At 42.5% G+C, this 20,658-nt stretch overlaps 1 protein-coding gene across 1 annotated transcript in view; it reads right to left on the minus strand.

Moving 5' to 3' along the window:
• Positions 1-653: 653 nt before the first annotated feature.
• The window catches only part of LOC142108041 (paired box protein Pax-6-like), a 40,378-nt gene continuing 20,373 nt past the window's right edge, over positions 654-20,658 (minus strand). Inside the window, exons 3-8 of the mRNA XM_075191732.1 lie at positions 14,664-14,822; positions 7,751-7,833; positions 6,214-6,364; positions 3,288-3,385; positions 2,968-3,112; positions 654-1,516 (exon numbers count right to left, since the gene is read on the minus strand). Coding sequence (XP_075047833.1) covers positions 1,431-1,516; positions 2,968-3,112; positions 3,288-3,385; positions 6,214-6,364; positions 7,751-7,833; positions 14,664-14,822 — 722 coding nt within the window. The 3' untranslated portion in view covers positions 654-1,430. The remainder of the gene's footprint in view (positions 1,517-2,967; positions 3,113-3,287; positions 3,386-6,213; positions 6,365-7,750; positions 7,834-14,663; positions 14,823-20,658) is intronic.

The following is a 20,658-nucleotide window of genomic DNA, read 5'->3' on the forward strand; positions in this document are numbered from 1 at the left end:
TCAACTTAAAAGAGACTTGAGCAGAACTTGTTTGTAGATGACACTACTCTCCATGCCAGCAAAAACTCAGCCTTTAAGTGCGTTGACCACATGACAATGACACTTTGATGCTCGCTGGACGGTGTCAATCCCAGTGTGACAATAGACAAGACACTCATTGTCTTACACACCAAAAATCTCCATTGAGCATGGCAACTGTGCCTGAATAATTTGTATTGTACTGTTTAAAATGATATGCAGTATATAAAAAAAAAAAACACAGTGAATAAATATATAATAAATAAATAATCAGCGTTCTAAACTCTGTAAAACTGTTATCCACAACACAGCTGAAAGAGTCTTTTGGGGGAAAAAATTACCAGCACTCACGGGAGTGGATATTTGGAGAGTCAGTGTTGTAATAAAGAGTAAATTAAAATACTAATTGGTGTTTCAAAGGCTTTTCAAATGCACTGATATCAAGTACCAGACATTGCTTTCTTTTGCCAAAGCAAAGTAGAAACAAATAGTTTAGATCTGATGCTCATGAACTAATAGGAAAGTAACTCGTTACAAAGCGATCCTGCCGGGGTGTCCTTTGTGTAATGTTGTCCCGTCTTGCAGTGAAGATTTTGCATCATTCAATTTCAATCCGTCTGTCAGGCCCAAGGATATTACACAGGGAGCCAAAGGAAAAACACTAACACTACAAAGCTGCCGTATAGAGCTGCTTCACACAGCGTAATAGTGGTAATAGAGTACTTGTAGAACTTTCTGAAGCATTACATATATTATTTCCTCTTTTGCTTTAGTTCTTAAAATGTGAAACCTTAGAAAAAAAACCTAAAAGCACAATTGTTAAAATGAACGTCAGGCAGTCTACCAACAGTCTCCTAAATGGGACGAGTATTCAGGCCTTGCCTCAGCAATAGCAATCTATTGATAATCATTCAGTACCTATTGATCCCTTTCTGTTTGTATAAAGAAAGTTAATAACTACCGATGCATCATATTCCTGGATTTAGTCTTCAAGAGTCCAGAAGCCGCTGTTTTCAGGATTATGTTACATATTAAAATGTGGGGGAGTAGTGGCTTAGCCTGTTTATAAGCAGTCATATTGTTAATATTTGGCACAGGGCACCAGGAGTTTGCAAGGTTGGTGACTTTGATTTACTGTATAAGAATAGGAAACTTGCAAAGTTCTATTAAGAAAGAACAATATAATTTCTTTTTTTGGTGGTCTGAGGTTATGTGGTTGGTAATCTGTATTGATATAGAATCAGGAAGAGAGTGGTAGAACTTGTAGCTCAGCTGGTAGATGTCAGGGTTCTCCTGGTTTGTTGAACGTAAAGGCCTATTGGTTCATGGGAGTGAGTTGGTAATGCCAGTACACAAGTTTGTATGGTGGTATCGCTCTCAATCCGTCCTCATCCACCTGTGTCCTCTGTTCTTCACTGGAGCCTGGGCCAGTATTGGGCGAGATCGGGGTCCCCTCCTGGTACTTGAACGGGAACGGAAACACCTGGAGAGATTAGTCCTGCACAAAGAAAAGGCATTTTCTGATCACGCGTTTCTGATACACACTAAGGACTAGATTTACTAAGCTGCGGGTTTGAAAAAGTGGTGATGTTGCCTATAGCAACCAATCAGATTCTAACTTTCATTTATTTAGTACCTTCTACAAAATGACAGCTAGAATCTGATTGGTTGCTATTGGCAACATCCCCACTTTTTCAAACCCGCAGCTTAGTAAATCTAGCCCTAAATCCGCAAAATGCGTGCTTTTATACTACAGCATTATTTTATGTTGTACTTATGTGGGGAGTAAATACTGTTGTATTGTAACCAAATGCAAAACATACTTCATACATATCACAATTAATAGTGCACACAATAAGTTACATAATGACACCAAGGTACAAGTGATACAATGCATGAAAAATCAGCATTCTAATGTACAACAGTCAGATCACAATGGGATGTAATGGAGGAAGGTGGAAGACTTCATTAGATAGCTCCTTTAGCTTGCTCTATATACTGAATGAAATACAACTGGCAGTCGGAATGTGGTTCCTGCTGCCACCAGCAACTAAGCCAGCTGTAGCAGGCAGCCATATTCAGGGGTGGACTGGCACGGCAGGGTATTCCCCGGTTGGCCCTGATGCCTGATAGCTCCGCCCCCTTCATTGACAATGCATTGGAGGCTTCTGTTGCATTGCATGCTGTTGTTCCTGTCTCCGACCTATCTCTGGTTCTTTATTCAAATGTGCTTATGTCTTTGTCCGGCCTTGTGAAGACTATGGGAAAGCCTATTTACCGTGACAGCTGTCTCAGGGTGGCGCTAACAGAAGCTACTCACTGGAGGAATGCTTTATTCATTAAATAAAGCATTTTTTTCCTATAGACATAGAAATAATATTTGTTTTCTACATATAGCTACATTTATTCCCTGCAAAACCTTTAATGAAATATCTTCTTCAATCAAATTCATAACCCTGCAAACATTTCTGGATAACCCGCACAAGGGGGTATATTTACTAAACTGCGGGTTTAAAAAAGTGTAGATGTTCCCTATAGCAACCAATCAGATTCTAGCTGTCATTTTGTAGAATGTACTAAATAAATGATAACTAGAAATTGATTGGTTGCTATAGGCAACATCTCCACTTTTTCAAACCCGCAGTTTAGTAAATATACCCCCAGGAATCATTCCTAGAGGCTCCAAAATTGTGAATTCAGTTTGTAACATTAGTGCACAACCTTGGTGCCATTAACAACATATTAAATGACCTATAGTTACATTGATCTGTTCCAGATGCCTATTCATCCCTCCAAATGACAATTCTTATATCTATACCTCAGGTATCTGGGGATTCACCAACCATTGAGCTACTGTTTGATGACAGCGCCTTCATGTGTAATGATGGGGATTGTAGGAGGTGTAGGTCCAATTGTTGGTAGCATTCGTTATCCATAAGTCAGACTGACCTGTAGATCCGCTGGTGCTGGATCCCAGGTTCTGATTATTCATGTGTGACTGGAGCTGAGAAGGGGTATAGGCGTCATAACTGCGGACACTGACTGAAGGACTTGGTATCATGCAGGAATAGGAAGAGGTCTGGCTGGTTACCGACTGTGGAGATAAATAATAGAATATCAGTGGACGGGGACATCTGATAGCCACGTAGGCTGCGATAGAATTGACACACAATATGTTACAAGGAACAATATAAAATATTATGTGAGATGTATCAGAGACTTGGGAAACTTTGGTCTGTAAGAACTATGATTTCTACAACGGTACTTGCCTGGATGGGGAGGTTGTTTGGCATGGCGAAACTCGGTAGAGGAGGCAGAGAACCATAGCCGTTGGTTATAGCTGCTTCACTCCTGCTCAGCATAGATCCTAAAATGAAAAAATGTCCTATAATGTTAAAGGGTAGTGTAGACCAAAGCTAGCAAGATGCCTTCTCATGTTGGAGGTGTAATGTTCTATATGAAGTGGTCAGGTCATGCTGGAGGTGTAGTATTGTAGTTAGATGATGGTGGAGGTGTAATGTTCTATATGAAGTGGTCAGGTCATGCTGGAGGTGTAGTATTGTAGTCAGATGATGATGGAGGTGTAATGTTCTATATGAAGTGGTCAGGTCATGCTGGAAGTGTAGTATTGTAGTCAGATGATGATGGAGGTGTAATGTTCTATATGAAGTGGTCAGGTCACGCTGGAGGTGTAGTATTGTAGTCAGATGATGGTGGAGGTGTAATGTTCTATATGAAGTGGTCAGGTCATGCTGGAGGTGTAGTATTGTAGTTAGATGATGATGGAGGTGTAATGTTCTATATGAAGTGGTCAGGTCATGCTGGAGGTGTAGTATTGTAGTCAGATGATGATGGAGGTGTAATGTTCTATATGAAGTGGTCAGGTCATGCTGGAGGTGTAGTATTGTAGTTAGATGATGGTGGAGGTGTAATGTTCTATATGAAGTGGTCAGGTCATGCTGGAGGTGTAGTATTGTAGTTAGATGATGGTGGAGGTGTAATGTTCTATATGAAGTGGTCAGGTCATGCTGGAGGTGTAGTATTGTAGTCAGATGATGATGGAGGTGTAATGTTCTATATGAAGTGGTCAGGTTATGCTGGAGGTGTAGTATTGTAGTTAGATGATGGTGGAGGTGTAATGTTCTATATGAAGTGGTCAGGCCATGCTGGAGGTGTAGTATTGTAGTTAGATGATGATGGAGGTGTAATGTTCTATATGAAGTGGTCAGGTCATGCTGGAGGTGTAGTATTGTAGTCAGATGATGGTGGAGGTGTAATGTTCTATATGAAGTGGTCAGGTTATGCTGGAGGTGTAGTATTGTAGTTAGATGATGGTGGAGGTGTAATGTTCTATATGAAGTGGTCAGGTCATGCTGGAGGTGTAGTATTGTAGTCAGATGATGATGGAGATGTAATGTTCTATATGAAGTGGTCAGGTCACGCTGGAGGTGTAGTATTGTAGTCAGATGATGATGGAGGTTTAATGTTCTATATGAAGTGGTCAGGTCAAGCTGGAGGTGTAGTAATGTAGTCAGATGATGATGGGGGTGTAATGTTCTATATGAAGTGGTCAGATCATGATGGAGGTGTAGTATTGTAGTCAGATGATGATGGAAGTGTAATGTTCTATATGAAGTGGTCAGGTCAAGCTGGAGGTGTAGTAATGTAGTCAGATGATGATGGAGATGTAATGTTCTATATGAAGTGGTCAGGTCATGCTGGAGGTGTAGTATTGTAGTCAGATGATGATGGAGATGTAATGTTCTATATGAAGTGGTCAGGCCATGCTGGAGGTGTAGTATTGTAGTCAGATGATGATGGAGATGTAATGTTCTATATGAAGTGGTCAGGCCATGCTGGAGGTGTAGTATTGTAGTCAGATGATGATGGAGGTTTAATGTTCTATATGAAGTGGTCAGGTCAAGCTGGAGGTGTAGTAATGTAGTCAGATGATGATGGAGATGTAATGTTCTATATGAAGTGGTCAGGTCATGCTGGAGGTGTAGTATTGTAGTCAGATGATGATGGAGATGTAATGTTCTATATGAAGTGGTCAGGTCATGATGGAGGTGTAGTATTGTAGTCAGATGATGATGGAGATGTAATGTTCTATATGAAGTGGTCAGGTTATGCTGGAGGTGTAGTATTGTAGTTAGATGATGATGGAGGTGTAATGTTCTATATGAAGTGGTCAGGTCATGCTGGAGGTGTAGTATTGTAGTTAGATGATGATGGAGGTGTAATGTTCTATATGAAGTGGTCAGGTTATGCTGGAGGTGTAGTATTGTAGTTAGATGATGATGGAGGTGTAATGTTCTATATGAAGTGGTCAGGTCATGCTGGAGGTGTAGTATTGTAGTCAGATGATGATGAGATGTAATGTTCTATATGAAGTGGTCAGGTCATGATGGAGGTGTAGTATTGTAGTCAGATGATGATGGAGATGTAATGTTCTATATGAAGTGGTCAGGTTATGCTGGAGGTGTAGTATTGTAGTTAGATGATGATGGAGGTGTAATGTTCTATATGAAGTGGTCAGGTCATGCTGGAGGTGTAGTATTGTAGTTAGATGATGATGGAGGTGTAATGTTCTATATGAAGTGGTCAGGTTATGCTGGAGGTGTAGTATTGTAGTTAGATGATGATGGAGGTGTAATGTTCTATATGAAGTGGTCAGGTCATGCTGGAGGTGTAGTATTGTAGTCATCCACGTTCAGTTTATCCACACGCTAATAGCAGTGGTCCGGACCATCTTCTGACTGCATTTACCAACATGCCCGATAATGACCTCATCGATTTTCATTGGATTATTATTGGGCATTACGGTCATGTTAAGGCCACTATGTTTTCGGCCCAGCTGCCCAGTAAAGGCTGAGGTATTGCAGCATGTTTGACAGAATTAGCCTCAGGCCTTATTTGCTGTATATATATATATATATATATATATATATATATATATATATATATATTTATATATATTTATATAGTAATTAAAGTAACAGGTGATGTAACATTTGAGATTATTCCTATTTAAAGTAATTAGTCTAAAAAAACATGATGCAGCGAATTGAAACATTAGGAAGCCACACATTAGGATGAATTACGTAAGTGAAACCGATTCTCACAGAAATGAAGGTCACATGACCTGAGAGCCTACGGATTAAGAATATTGTCCCCTTTCTCTTCCACTCTCACCTGAGCTGCTGGGCTGTGGTATGGACTGGTAAACGCTGCTGGAGAATGAACTGTTGATTGATAAGTGGCTGGAAGCGTTGCCCGCTTGGCGCCTCTGGTTCCGTAGTTTCTCTTCCCGCCTCCATTTTGCCCGCCGGTTAGAAAACCAAACCTGCAGCAGGAAGTGACTGTGAGACACTCTTTGTACATCAATGTCCACAATGTCCTAATTCGATATATCTTAACGTTGGGTGGTATGAAGGCCTCATCTACAAAGTGGCGCTGTGCCCTTTTATTGGCACAGGTGAGCCTAGATTTCCACCAAGCAGGAGTTTGCACCAGCCAATGGGAGGAGTAAATGTTCTCTGGGACAAACCATGTTACAATGCAAGGGGTGCAAATTAGTTTATTATTTTACACATAAGTTAAATACTGACTGTATTTTCATCTAGCAAGAAAAAACTTGATAGCTTTATTTTTACACTGAAATGTAAAGTTGATCTAGGACATGCCCTACCCCAACTATAAATCTGTCCCCGCACTTTAAATTTACCTCCCCCGCCAATGCAACATGGTTTTGCCCAGGTGCAAAGTTACTCTTTTTTTGTGCTTTGCTCTCCTTAATGACTTAGGCCCAATGCGTTTTTATAGTCTCTGTTACTTGCATATAAATGTTCTGTGCTAGTTAGTGGCACACATACGTGTAGTTTGCAATACAATGACGATGCGGTGTCAGTCAGCAATATCAGTCGGCCCACCTGCCCTGTAGCTGGTGTAACTGATACATCTGAAACCAGACGTACTTGCGAGAAACCCAGGACGTGAATCAGCTGCATCTATGTTGGCACCCCCTTACTGTAAATGGCCTACTTCATACTTGCCAACTTTTTAAACCTTTGCTCCAGGAGATCTTGAACCAGAGGTCATGGGAAAGGGGGTAGGAAGGGGCGTGGCGATGCTATTGCTTCACAGTAGCCCCGCCCCTTGCTAAGAAATGCTAAATTGACAGTATTTCAAAGCAGGGGGTGGGGCTGGATTATGCAAAATGATGTAATTAAGCCCCGCCCCATCATGTCTGGGAGAATGCATGCTCTCTAGGGAGTCTGGGAGGACTCCCCAAAATTCTGGCGCCTCCCGGAAATTTCGGGAGAGTATGGCCTACTTTCATCTGCCCTTTCCCTCCCCCGTTCCACCCTTCAAATTGTAGGCAGTCGTAAGTGTCATTTGCTTACAGACATAAATCGCATGCTATCGCGTTCATTGGCCTATGGGCCGTTTCTGAGCGTGTGCAGGGCTATGTCACACAGACGGACATACGTCTGAGCATTAAACAGTGTTTGTGTTGAACCACTGCTATTCATGAGAATGCAGCCGATCAATTCACTAGGAAGTGGGCAGATGCGGGAGAATGCCATACTCTCCCGGGAGTTCGGGAGACCTACCCGAAATTCAGGAGTCTCCCGGTCATTCCGGGAGAGTTGGCAAGTATGCTTTAAATCAGTATGCAATGGGGCAGCAGGAGGGTGGACGGGGTCATCTTAATTAATATTGGGTTTACCTGGATACGTGCTTCAGGCAAATCAATCTTTGCGGCTAATCTCTCCCTGGCAAAGACATCGGGATAATGGGTCCTCTCAAATTCTAAGGAGAAAAAATAACAAGCTTAGAGGACATCTCATAGTAACATTCATAGTATTGACAACTGTATTCTACATGTGGTCAGTTTATTTTCTTGTGTGAGCTGCTTGGGGTAGGACTGGGAACAAGACCAAATTCCCCCATCAAAACATGCAAAATTATCCAGCCAAATGCAAAACGAGGCAAATATTTCGCTGAACAGTTTTGATAATTTTGCTCACCTGTACTAGTAACGGCCGTAATAATTAATCTAATATAGAAATATAGAAACCATTAATCTCTATGGAGACTGTCCTGACAATACCATAAGTGCCAACATTCTAAAATAATTTCCATGGACACTTAGGTGCCGAACATAATTTCCACAGAAAGCAGCAATAAAAAAAAGTCACTTATCATTGCTATTTAGAAAAAATTATTTTAAAAGTTCCAAAATTTAAATTATTAAAAACACAGTTTTTGCTTGTAATAGGGCTTTTTCGCCCTTTGATATTATTATTATTATTATTATTATTATTATTATAGGAACCTATTTTCACTTGTCTTGTTGATTTGAATTCATCAACATTTTAAATTGAGAAAAGAGGCTTTGTGATTTTGGCTGGACAATAGGGGTGAGGGCTGTCCTGGGGGAATTCTGGGTACTTGGGTCCCCTGACGTAACCTAATTGATGAGGTGGACATTTGGCATGCCTATATATGGATCTGTATTAGTGATTTGCATGTCTCCACCCACAATTCCAGAAGTGAGGATTAAATGGGCAGCACAGTGGCTCAGTGGTTAGCACTCCTGCCTCACAGCACTGGGGTTATGAGTTCAATTCCTGACCATGGCCTTATCTGTGTGGAGTTTGTATGTTCTCCCCGTGTTTGCGTGGGTTTCCTCCCACACTCCAAAAACATACTGGTAGGTTAATTGGCTGCTATCAAAAAAATTAACCCTAGTCTTCCTCTCTTGTCTGTGTGTGTGTGTGTGTGTGTGTGTGTGTACATTAGGGAATTTAGACTGTAAGCTCCAATGGGACAGGGACTGATATGAATGGGTTCTCTGTACAGCGCTGCAGAATCAGTAGCTCTATAAATAAATGATGATGATGATGAAATGACTCATTTTTCTCTTTGTGGACCAGTGCTGTTTTCTAGCAACAACCTGTGTTACCTATTTGTGATTTTACTGTAAATTAGTAAGAATATCTTTTATTTTACTTGTAGTAATAAAATAATTAAACTTGGATTTATTTCGTTTAAAATAGTAACTATTCCTTGAATTCAAGTAAATGTAGCCTGTTCTGTCTTTTTAAAGGGATTAATTAAACACCACATCTGGGTAATGTAGGTAGTACAGTATTGCTGCAGTATTTCTGGTAACATATAACTGGGAGGAGGCTTGTAGACACATCCTGTGACAGGTGTACTAATCACACTTCCTCTTTCTCACAAGCTGTGGCTTCAGTTCCCCTGAGCGGTGAGATTTCAGGTGACATGGTCTAATGGGGACCAGGCTTGGGCTAGAACCTCCAACATGACCAAATCTTGTCTATGGGGTCCTTTTGCTTGTGTTTTCCCCCCAAAGAATCCATCTGCGCTAAAACGCACTCTACAGTAAGAGGGATTATCCAAAAAGTAAACCACCTCTTTGGATCCCAAACTTTTTCAGTTCAAGGCACCCTTAGGGTCTATGGGGCCTATTTATCAATCTGTAACGTTCAAGATATTTTTTTCCCCACCACTTATTGCTGCAATAAAAAAATCTCCAATCGCAGCAATTTATCCAACAAATATCTCTGTTGCAGATAAGTGATACTCCCGGCTACATAATGCATCATGCTTTTTCCCATCAGTTGCTTAACTTACTGCAATTATAGGAAGAACAGGAGCGTTTCATTGTGTACTGGGAGAGCTGCTATGCTGGAAGGGTTATGATAGATTGGGTCTGCACATAGATGGAGATATTCTGCAGCTGTCTCTGTGCACAGCATGCTGTGAGGCTGCTGAGTAAGAGCTCAGAGCACAGCTCTGGTGCTCAGCGGAAGCAGTGTTGGTTTCACACAGGCTGGCCTCCCCTGGGTGCACTGCGGTCTCATCCGCTCAATGCACCACTGACTCCTTCCTTTGCTAGCACATGTGTGTGTGGAGGGTGCACAGACACTAGACAGACGCTGATGTTTTTACTTTTGCAAAACATTCTCTGTGCTAGCTGCTGTGCTCGTCTTCATTATATCATAACGTGATTGGAGAAACCTACTGTAACACTCATGTTTTGCAGACAAACCTGCATGCATATAAATGATATTAATTAGTCACTTGTTTTGCAATCCACGACACTACACAACATGCTCCTTTGTGATATAATATGCACAAAGAGCGTTAGACGTGACAAAACTTTCCAAATTATTTCAGTTTATCCTGAGCCATCCTTATATAATTTACACCTGGAATAGTGCTGAGCAAGTGAGATCACTAGCCGGGTCCATAAGCAAACCGAGGGGGAGGGGGGGGGGGGTTCCTAGTGCTTGGAAACCCCCTCCAAGCCTGGGGCACTGTATAATTGAGGTGGCTGGACCCTGCTCCCGCTTCCCACAACTCTGCTTGAAAAGGTAGAGCTGCGTGCACCTAACAGTAGTGCATGGAGCATTGCCCATGTATATTATGGGGATAGGAAGAGTTGGAGAGCAGCCAAGCACTGTCTAAAATTATAGCCATGCCCCCATGCATGCTGGTCACTCCCACTGGCGGCGTGGTTTGGAAACCCCCCGCTACAAATTCTGCGTTTGCCCCTGGGGTCAGCCTGAGAATTCAGACCACTAGTACCCCTATGTCAAAGCTTATATCTTGAGATAACTAATGTTTTCTCTATATCAAGTAAAACTGCAATCGGTAGTGTCAAGGTGCCCCTGACTTTCTTCAAGGTACCACTCAAATAAATGTAAAGGAATTTTCCACCTTCAGATGAATTCCCTTTATTGGCTTTGTTGCGCCCTACTGCAACTTTTGCTAAATATATGACTGTTCTTTCTAGGATATCACAGAGAGCTCAGCACATCTGTGCCATACCCAGGACAGTACACCTTAATAACTCTGCCTAATGCAGACATGGCTGAAGCAACACACAAAGAAGGCATTAAGGTAAAGCGATATATTTAGTAAAAGTTGACAGAGGTCATGCAGAAGCCCCCTGAAAGCAGAGAGATTGTACAGAACATTGAAACATGTTTTGCATATCTTTTCATTCTGAATAATACAAGGTTGTGCACATCTAGGAAGACATAGTTCAGAAGTTGTTTTTCTCCAATGAAATGGTGTTCTTCAGGATTATATAGCCATTGGGTGGCGCTAGTTGTTTGGTTTTTTTTGGGGTCTAGAGACAAAGAAGGTTCCAAGGGAACATTTAACTCCTTGCTGACCGGCTACAGTATTTCAGTGTCTGACCAGCGGTTGTATTACTGTGAGGCGACGCAGTTTCTATGACACCTGTTAAGATGACCACACATTTCTCTGTGAACTAACATCAATGGACCCAGACTGTCCCTGTCAGCCGAAGGGACGGGAACTGAATCTTTTCAACCCCCAGCAAACTGCGTTCAAATTCATGCAGTGTGCTGAATTTGAATGTGCGAAGAGGGGGATTGCCAGGTATACCTGATGACACCAGATAACATCCTGTGTGCTGGGGGCACTACTATAGGAGGGGGGTTCAATATTGGATCTTCCCAAAAACTAAATTATTAGCTTTAGCTGAATATTACAGCAGTTTGTATGCACGGTCCATCATTAACTCCAGATAGCATCAGATTTATTGCTGTTAGTGTGCTGGGGAGATCTTTCATATGCTCCCATCAGTAAAAAATAAATTTTCTTTAGAAGTAATGCATAAGTATTAAAAAAAGATATAAAAGGCACCTTCTACCTTTTCTAGCTCCATCGTGCATTTTGTGCGACACTAACGCGTTCTGAGTGTAGCATACCTGCGTAGGAATGTGTAAATGTTACACTCAGGCTATCGCCACGGAACTCCCCAAAATTTACCCAAAATTTGTATTGGCAGCTCCGCTCCCAGCTTTTGTTACAAGCTTAGAAATGATGCACCTGGATATACTGTACCCACGTGCGGATGTAGTTTGTCATTAGGCAAAAATAGAACTTTTAAAACTAATATGTCCTCCTTTTGGTTCCTGAAACCTATATCTGTCAGACCTTGTATAAAGTACTAGTATTTCGTATTGCTACATACTGGAGAACTAGACAATTACATTTCAGTGTAGATATCTGGGGTGTCACTAATTTGTTGAAAGTAATTATTGTAACAGAAGCCCTGGGCAAGTGGCAGATGGAAGGTGTATGTGTCCCAGGCTGTCTCTTTTATGTGCTCTAAAGCCCCAGGGAGATTATTTCGTATGTGGAAAGGAGCTTCTCAAAGTTGTCTTCAGCTATAGGAAAAGCTGGTAAGGGGAAAAGCTGGTTATGTATGGAGAGAGAAGAGTGTGTATAGGCTGGCTAATCAGGAGCTGCACCTGCGTGGTGCTGATAAAAGGCTGCAAAGCAGCTCATTCAATCTATCACAGTCTGAGGAGCAGATACTTGCTGAGAGAAACTACAATTTATAGCCAGTGGGTATTGTTGTTTCGAATGTGTTTATGGGACACTAGGTCCCTCACTTCAGAGAGGGAGATCCTGTGTTTAGTTAGGGCCAGACAGACAAGGTCTTTTGTTTGTGTTTTATGTTGCTTAATTAATCTTAGTATTTGTACATATAAGACCACATAATCTGACAATATCCGTTCTTATATGTTACCAGAAGAAAGCTCAAACTGTCCTGGTAAAGAAAAAAGATTTACAATGTACTTTTTGTAGATGACGGAAAAACAGTCAATAAATGATTTGGGGCTACACACCTTACAGACGGCCATATTTGAACCTCTATGTCCTCATTCGTGCCGCTAAGCAGGTTGAGTCAGCCCATTAAACTTCAGCAGTGGCATCTGTAGAAAGTGTTGCCAAAATGTATTTATCGATCATTTTGCATTGGTGGCAGACAGTGAGGGAGCCGCGGATATGGGACCACCACCAACCCTTAAAGTAACTCTGACACGGTAGATTAAGAAATAAACCACTAAATACCAGTGAACCTGGCAGATCACCAAAATTAAAAAAAAATATTTGGTCATGAAGGGGCCAAAGCACTTTGGATATGAAGGGGTTAAGCACAAATTGAGTTCATTATTTCAGTTGTAGATTCAGAGGGTGTTCTTAATATTATAACTACTTGTACCCAGCGCCTGCTGATCGCTTAGTCAGATAGAGCTACAAGGTGAAGCCACATGCTGAATTCAGATTTGCTTGTTGATATGGAGCTTACAGTTGTGGTTCTTAAGCCATAAACCATGTCTGTAGACAGTTTTATTTATAGTCTATTCTAATAGCATAAAATACAAGTATTGCCTTGGAGACATCTTATTAGCGCAGGGGCAAATGCAGGATTTGTAGAGGGGGGTTTCCACACCACGCCGCCAGTGGGCGTGACCAGCATGCATGGGGGCGTGGCTATAATATTAGACAGTGCTTGGCTGCTCTCCAACTCTTCCTATCCCCATAATATACATGGGCAATGCTGCGTGCACTACTGTTAGGTGCACGCAGCTCTCGCTTTTTTCAAGCAGAGCCGTGTGAAGCGGGGGCAGGGTCCAGCCACCTCAATTATACAGTGCCCCAGGCTTGGAGGGGGGTTTCCAGGCACTAGGAAACCCGCCCTCGGTTTACCTATGTAGCAGTTCTAAGGACGCCCATTACTATTTACTTAGTGTAATGTAATCTCTAAGATGAACCAACAAAGAAAAGAAAACATGGTACTTTGTTTGGACTAATACATTACTTATGTTGAGATGTATTTGATGTGTTATCTTTTGCTTCCTAGACACTCCTTCCATCAGTATCTGTGATAGATCCTCTGTCTAGAGCACAGTTAGGCAGCATAGGTAAGAGATGTCTCTCAGGCTGCAGTGGAACTACAAGACACAGCATGCCTTGCCAGCCTTTGGTGGATTGCTCGATGTGTAGTTGTTCTCCATTCCCCCCGCTTTAGAATCCACTATGCAGTATGTAAAGGGATTTATGTTACCTACTAAAACGTCGTCATGTAAAATGATGTTGCACTAACTCAGAGTTGCAGATAGATAATCGCCACCTTTTTGTAAATATATACTCTATAAAGATTAGAACAGACATTAGTCTAGAGGAGTCCAAGTACAGTCCTCAAGAGCTACCAACAGGTCATGTTTTTAGGATTTCTGTCTGTAGAAACAGGTGGGATAATTACTGACTCAGCCAAATAGATTAACTCACCTGTGCGTGATTAAAGAAATCCTGAAAACATGAACTGTTGGAAGGACTGAGTTTGGACACCTTTGCGTTAGTCCAGTGTGGGCTAACCTGTGACACTCCAGGTGTTTGTGAAACTACAAGTCCCAGCATGCTTTGCCAATATATAGCAGCTTATTGCTGGAAGGGTATGGTGGGACTTGTAGTTCCACAGCACCAGGAGTGTCACAGGTTAGCCAACACTGCGTTAATCCATCCTTTGAACACCTACTGCATTCCTTGTTATGTCCCTGTGAGAACATAAATATTTGCATTTAGGTGTATATGATAATTGACAGTCTAGTTTAAGTTCCCCCGTGCAATGTGCACATCTAAATGATACATCTCTATTGTATGGGTTTGTAACTAACATTCTTGAGACTCCAGGTTGACGTCAGTTACTGGAAACCTGATGTGGTCTAAGTTATGTTCAGACAATAAAGAGTCAAATAGATCACAGCCAGTTATCAAGTAATGACCTTTCTCCAATGCCTCGATCTGCTCCTGAGTGAAGGACGTGCGGTTACGCTGAAGCTTGCGCTTCAGTTGCAGCCGGATCTGGGAGTCGTCAAGGTCGTCGTTAACTGGTCCGGCCTGATGTTCTGAGTCTAGGCCGCTGTCCAACTGCTGACAGCTATCTGTGGAATACAAAGGCAGTGTGTTACAGCTGTGTGTTACATCTGTGTGTTACAGCTGTGTGTTACATCTGTGTGTTACATCTGTGTGTTACAGCTGTGTGTTACATCTGTGTGTTACATCTGTGTGTTACAGCTGTGTGTTACATCTGTGTGTTACAGCTGTGTGTTACAGCAGTGCGTTACATCTGTGCGTTACATCTGTGCGTTACATCTGTGCGTTACAGCTGTGCGTTACAGCTGTGCGTTACATCTGTGCGTTACATCTGTGCGTTACAGCTGTGCGTTACATCTGTGCGTTACAGCTGTGCGTTACATCTGTGCGGTACAGCTGTGCGTTACATCTGTGCGTTACAGCTGTGCGTTACATCTGTGCGTTACATCTGTGCGTTACATATGTGCGTTACATATGTGCGTTACAGCTGTGCGTTACATCTGTGCGTTACATCTGTGCGTTACATCTGTGCGTTACATCTGTGCGTTACATATGTGCGTTACATCTGTGCGTTACATATGTGCGTTACATCTGTGCGTTACATATGTGCGTTACAGCTGTGCGTTACATATGTGCGTTACAGCTGTGCGTTACATCTGTGCGTTACAGCTGTGTGTTACATCTGTGCAACATCAGACAACAGTACAGATGAGTTCTGAATAGATGGGAAAGCAGCGGTCAGTACGCTGGAAGAAAACAGACGGTTAACTATCAGATTAGAGCATTAAAAGGATTTATTTTTTGTTTTCTGGCCAAAAGAAATCCAAAGGGTCTATTGTAAATATAACCTGTATCCTACTTCTTATTATTTGCTAGATACACTCTCTAGCAGAGTATATCTAGCACTTACCTTTCCTACTGCAATTCCATCTTCTGAGGGTGAGGCACGTGCAGTTGTTTGTCTATTCAATGTCACATTGTCAGTCCAACGTCAGCGGTCTGAACTGACAAGAACAATATCCTATTCGTGTTAGTGAGTTCTAACCTGATGGTGTTGGGTTGAGAAAACACATTTGGGAAATCACATTTTGCACATTTAACCTTATTCTTTAACAAGGAAGTTATGTATATACAGTATCAGAAATGATGGCCTGATTCATTAAGGAAAGGAAAGCAAAAAAAAAGGAGCAACTTTGCACCTTGGCAAAACCATGTTGCATTGGAGGGGGAGGTATATTGAAAATGTGGGGTTAAGGCATGTCCTAGATCAACTTTAAATTTCAATGTACAAAAAAAAGCTGTGAATTATTTGTGTGCTACATGAAAAAGCAGCCAGTACTTAACTTGTATGCAAAATGATAAAATAATTTGCACCCCCTGCATTGTAACATGGTTTTGTCCAGGAGAAAACTTTACAAATGGTTTTGCCTTACTTTCCTTAATGAATCACTCCCTATATGTCTAGGACGGGTAATATGTCTATCACAACAGCTGCAGTTAGAATATAGAGCAGTGATGGGACAGGGAGCCAATCATTAGGTGCTTGTATATATGCATCAGCCAGTGAGATCAAGTCTCCATCTTGTACCCGATATCATTGGCCGTGGCACATCTGCAGTACCTGATGATTGGCTATCCATCCCTGAACTGCTCTGCATTCTATGCACAACTACTCTGATTGGTTTGAGCAGCCGCGCTGGTCACTTTGCAGAGGGATGGTGAAGAGAGGAGGTGTTTTCTTTACAACTCTAGCTCCTCTCTTTACCATCAGTGGTGGAATGAACGCCACTGCAGAAGTTGGCGAGAGGGGGGGCTAACAATGCTATGTCTCCATCCAGATTAATCCGCTGGATCAGGGATACTGAAGTGACTTTGCTCAGTCCTTCCCCAAACTTTGCTATGGGACTCGGTGATGCACTGTTCTTCCACTGTTTCCACCCTGAAATTAAGGGTGCAATGCGAGTGAGCGGAGAAGAGATATAGGATCATCGAGCAGGAAAAAAAGAATCTGCTGGAGGGGGGATGAGAAAGAAGAGTTAGGGAAAGAGATCTAGGACATAATTAGGAAATTGGGTAAGGGGAGAGAAAGCTGAGGGATGAAGGGGAGAGCACATAAGACAAAGGAAACAACTGAGGAGAAAAAAAGAGAGCCAAGAGAAGTGACTTGATTGGGGGAGAGATGGGGGAGAGAAGCCTTAGTGGAGAAAAGTGCTTTATCGGTGACAGGTGATCTAGTGAGCCGGTGGAGAGAATATAGCGGGAACACGTCTGCGGAGCAAGTGCATTGGGAGAAGGAACCGGATCCGCTAGCTGCGTTGAAAAACGTATAGCAGACAACCTTGGGGTAAGTGTGTGTCTGTGGGAATGTGTTGAGTAATAGATATAGTTTTGTATTTATAAAATAAATAAAAAAAGCTGCAGTTCTTTTGGTCTCAATTAAGTTATTAGATAACGTCTTACACTTTGTGAAAAAACAACACAATGTGAGTCAACCTTACTTGTTATTTATAGTAAACTTTGTCTAAAAAAAAAAGTGTCTGCCGTCAGCTTATATTTGTTTTGTATTGTTCTGAAAATAACCATTTGGAAACCCCCCCTCCCCTCTGAACCGTTGCCCCCCTGAACTCAGTATCAGGTTGCACAATATTTATCAGCAATTCCTGTAGTTGATCAGTCTGAGAGTACGATGAATGAGTCTTAACCCACTTTTCCTCGCAGAAATGCTTCATTTCCGTGACCTTTGTGGGTTGTTTAGCATGAACTGCTTATTTCGGTTCTTTTCACAATAACTTTGTGTGGTTTAGGTCTGGACTTTGACTAGGTCATCCCATAACTGTACATTTTTTTGCTTTTCAACTATTTTGATGTTAATCTGTGGGTTTCAGATCATTGTCTTGGGATTCTCTGATGTAAAGCACAATTCATGGTTCATTCAAAACAAGCGGTCGCCCAAGTTCTGTGGCAACAAAGCATTCCAAACCATGACACTACCACCACTTTGCCTTATCGCTGGTATGAGTTTCTTGCAGTGTTACGGTTTCAATCAGTGCCCATGTCCACCAAAAAGTCCCAGCTTTGACTCATAGACTGTTGTTCCTGAGCTTTTTAGGATCATCCAAGTGAATTTTGGCAAGATATTATTAATGAGCAGTGGTTTACACCTTGATCATCTGCCATAGATCCTTTTTTTACCCTGTGTGTTTCTGATGGTGCTGTCGTGAATACTGACCATATCCACCACAAATGAGGCCTGAAGATTCTTAGTAGCGATTGTCGGGTTCTTTGTGACTTCAGGAAGAGTTTTTCAACTTGCTCTTGGAGAGATATTGTCCGGATTGCCACAGAGAACACTGACTTCTGCACAAAACGTTCTCCATTTAGACAATATGGCTCTGACCGTAACTTCTAAAGCCTAAGAAGTTACTTAATAGCCTTTTCCAGCCTGATAAATATCAATTAGTTTATTTTTTTACAGAGTTTGTCATGAATTTCTTTGGAATTTCGTGGCTCTATGTTCCTCTACAACCTTTCTGTTGACAACTTCACTTTCATAAAAAGTACCAAAGCTAGTCAATTTTATTTTGGATTGGGCTGGCCTCAGTCAGGCCTGATTGTTAACCAGTATTATACAACTGTCCCTAATTATTGCTGTAATTAGGTTGAGGAAAGTAGGAGGGCGGTAGCCTTTTCACACTTAAATATTACATGTTGAGTACCTTGCACACTAAAACAAATGTAAGAACCAAACTACCACAGATCGAAAGTTTACTGTGGTTGTTTGTTACCAACTTCTGTTTCTGAACTAATGGTTGCTTACAGTTGGGTGAGGTCTTTGGTCTGGAAGACTGGTCCCAAGTCCGGGAAGCGGTAGCCAACAGCTCCATCTGTACGCAGCTCAATGAAAATTCCTACAAACTCCTCTATTGGTGGTACCTTGTCCTAGCTGTCGAGAGGAAGGCACTCTGTCTCACATCTGGAGGACATGTCCAAAAATAGCACTCTTTTTGTCTGTAGTTCAGCACCTGCTCACAGGCATAACCCAAATCACGATTCCAGACAATATCTCCTAGCACCTGCTCCTCTGCCCAATCCCTGATGTCCCAAAACACACACAAAAACTGGTCGGACATGTCCTACTAGCCGCAAGATGTTTTATTGCCCTAAACTGGACCCCCCCCCCAATCCCATATAAAACTCCCCAGCAAGGTACTCATTGACCCATCTTCAAAATCATTAATTTGAACTATGCAAGTTTGTAGTTTGAAAGATTGTCATTGAGTTCAATCTGATTGTGTACCCCATGTCACAGGCCACGGCTTCACCACAGACTTCTGCGGCTCGCACTCAGCTACCTATTGCGTCCCGGCCGTCACCATGATGACAGGGACGTCATTTCTGCCCTCACTTCCCGACTGTCACCAGGGCAACAGCCGGGACACTTCTCTCCTCCACCGCCACGGCCCGGCTAAACCGACATCTGGGCGCGTGCGCACCAGCTAGTCACTGATTACAGCCTTATGGGCTGATTTGGGCTTATATGTATCTCCTTTTGTGATTGGCCCATCTGTGTATATAAGGCAGGGAGGGCCTAGCCTCCCTGACGGTTGTAGTGCTCAGTTCCTGTTAGCTTGTCTGCTCCTGGTGTGTTGCTGATACCCTGGAATTATTCTCTGTGTATGACCCTTGGCTTTGTTTCCTGGACTTTGATGTCTTGCTTGTTGCCCTGACCTCTGCTTCGTTTCTGGACTTCCTTTGATTGCTGCCAGCCCTGACAACTTGCCTGTTCCTGACCATGATACCCAGGGGAGGGCTTGCAAATTTCAGCCCGGGGGGGGGGCAAGACTCGACTCAGCAGCCTATTTTAATGGAACAAAATGCCGTTGACCCAGCCCAAGGTAGCCCAATATGGGACCAGCCCGGGGGGCGAATGCCACCCCTGCCCCCCCAGCCCAGCTTGCCCCTGACTATACCTGCTTTGGACCCTAGACCTCGGCCTGTTTTCCTGACCAGGCTTTGTTTGTCATCAGCGGTATCCCGTGCTGCGGTACGTTCACAAGCTTGTACTACTCTGATTCTAAGACCTGGGAGCGTAACGAGCTCTATGGGAGCGGCTGCTGTAGGTGAAGACCTCTCCATCTGTTTGTACAAGCTCATGATAGTAACCGTTAGCTCACCCCATTCCCTACCTTGCCCCCTCATCTCATTCTGTACCTCTTGTCCCTCCCCCGTCTCCAAAGAAAAGAGGAGGGCATGATTTAATGATGTTAAGTGGGCAGGGCAATATAATAATGTTAATTGCGTTATCGTGTCCCTTCCCATCACTGGTTAGAACTGCACTTGCTGCATGACCTTGCAGGAAGGTATCCGCTTTTTTGGGAGAAATGCCTGCTCTCCCCTCAGTCCATAAGGTCTCGCTGTAATCTGGGAGTCTCCACGACATACCCGTAGAGTAGGCAGCTATGTCTGAACTATTGGCAAGGTGCACAGATCCTTGTCTTGTTACCTGTGCCTGTGCCCTGAATTCTGCCTTGCTATTAAACTTATTACTGCTAGTGCTAGATTTTGTCTGTCAAGTTCATTTTGTAGTTTAGGCCTTGTGCTCTGTACCTAAAGATGACCCACATTCTACCAATTGGGAGGTTTTAAACGATATTGATTAACAAGCACACTTGGGGGTATATTTACTAAACTGCGGGTTTGAAAAAGTGGAGATGTTGCCTTTAGCAGCCAATCGGATTGTAGCTGTCATTTTGTAGAATGTACTAAACAAATGATAACTAGAATCTGATTGGTTGCTATAGGGAACATCTCCACTTTTTCAAACCCGTAGTTTAGTAAATATACCCCATAGGGTCAAATCTTAGTGACATACTGAACCTTTTTTCTCTCCATTTACAGAATGAT

This window comes from Mixophyes fleayi, chromosome 11 (genome assembly GCF_038048845.1).
Source record: "Mixophyes fleayi isolate aMixFle1 chromosome 11, aMixFle1.hap1, whole genome shotgun sequence".
Lineage (NCBI taxonomy): Eukaryota > Metazoa > Chordata > Amphibia > Anura > Limnodynastidae > Mixophyes > Mixophyes fleayi.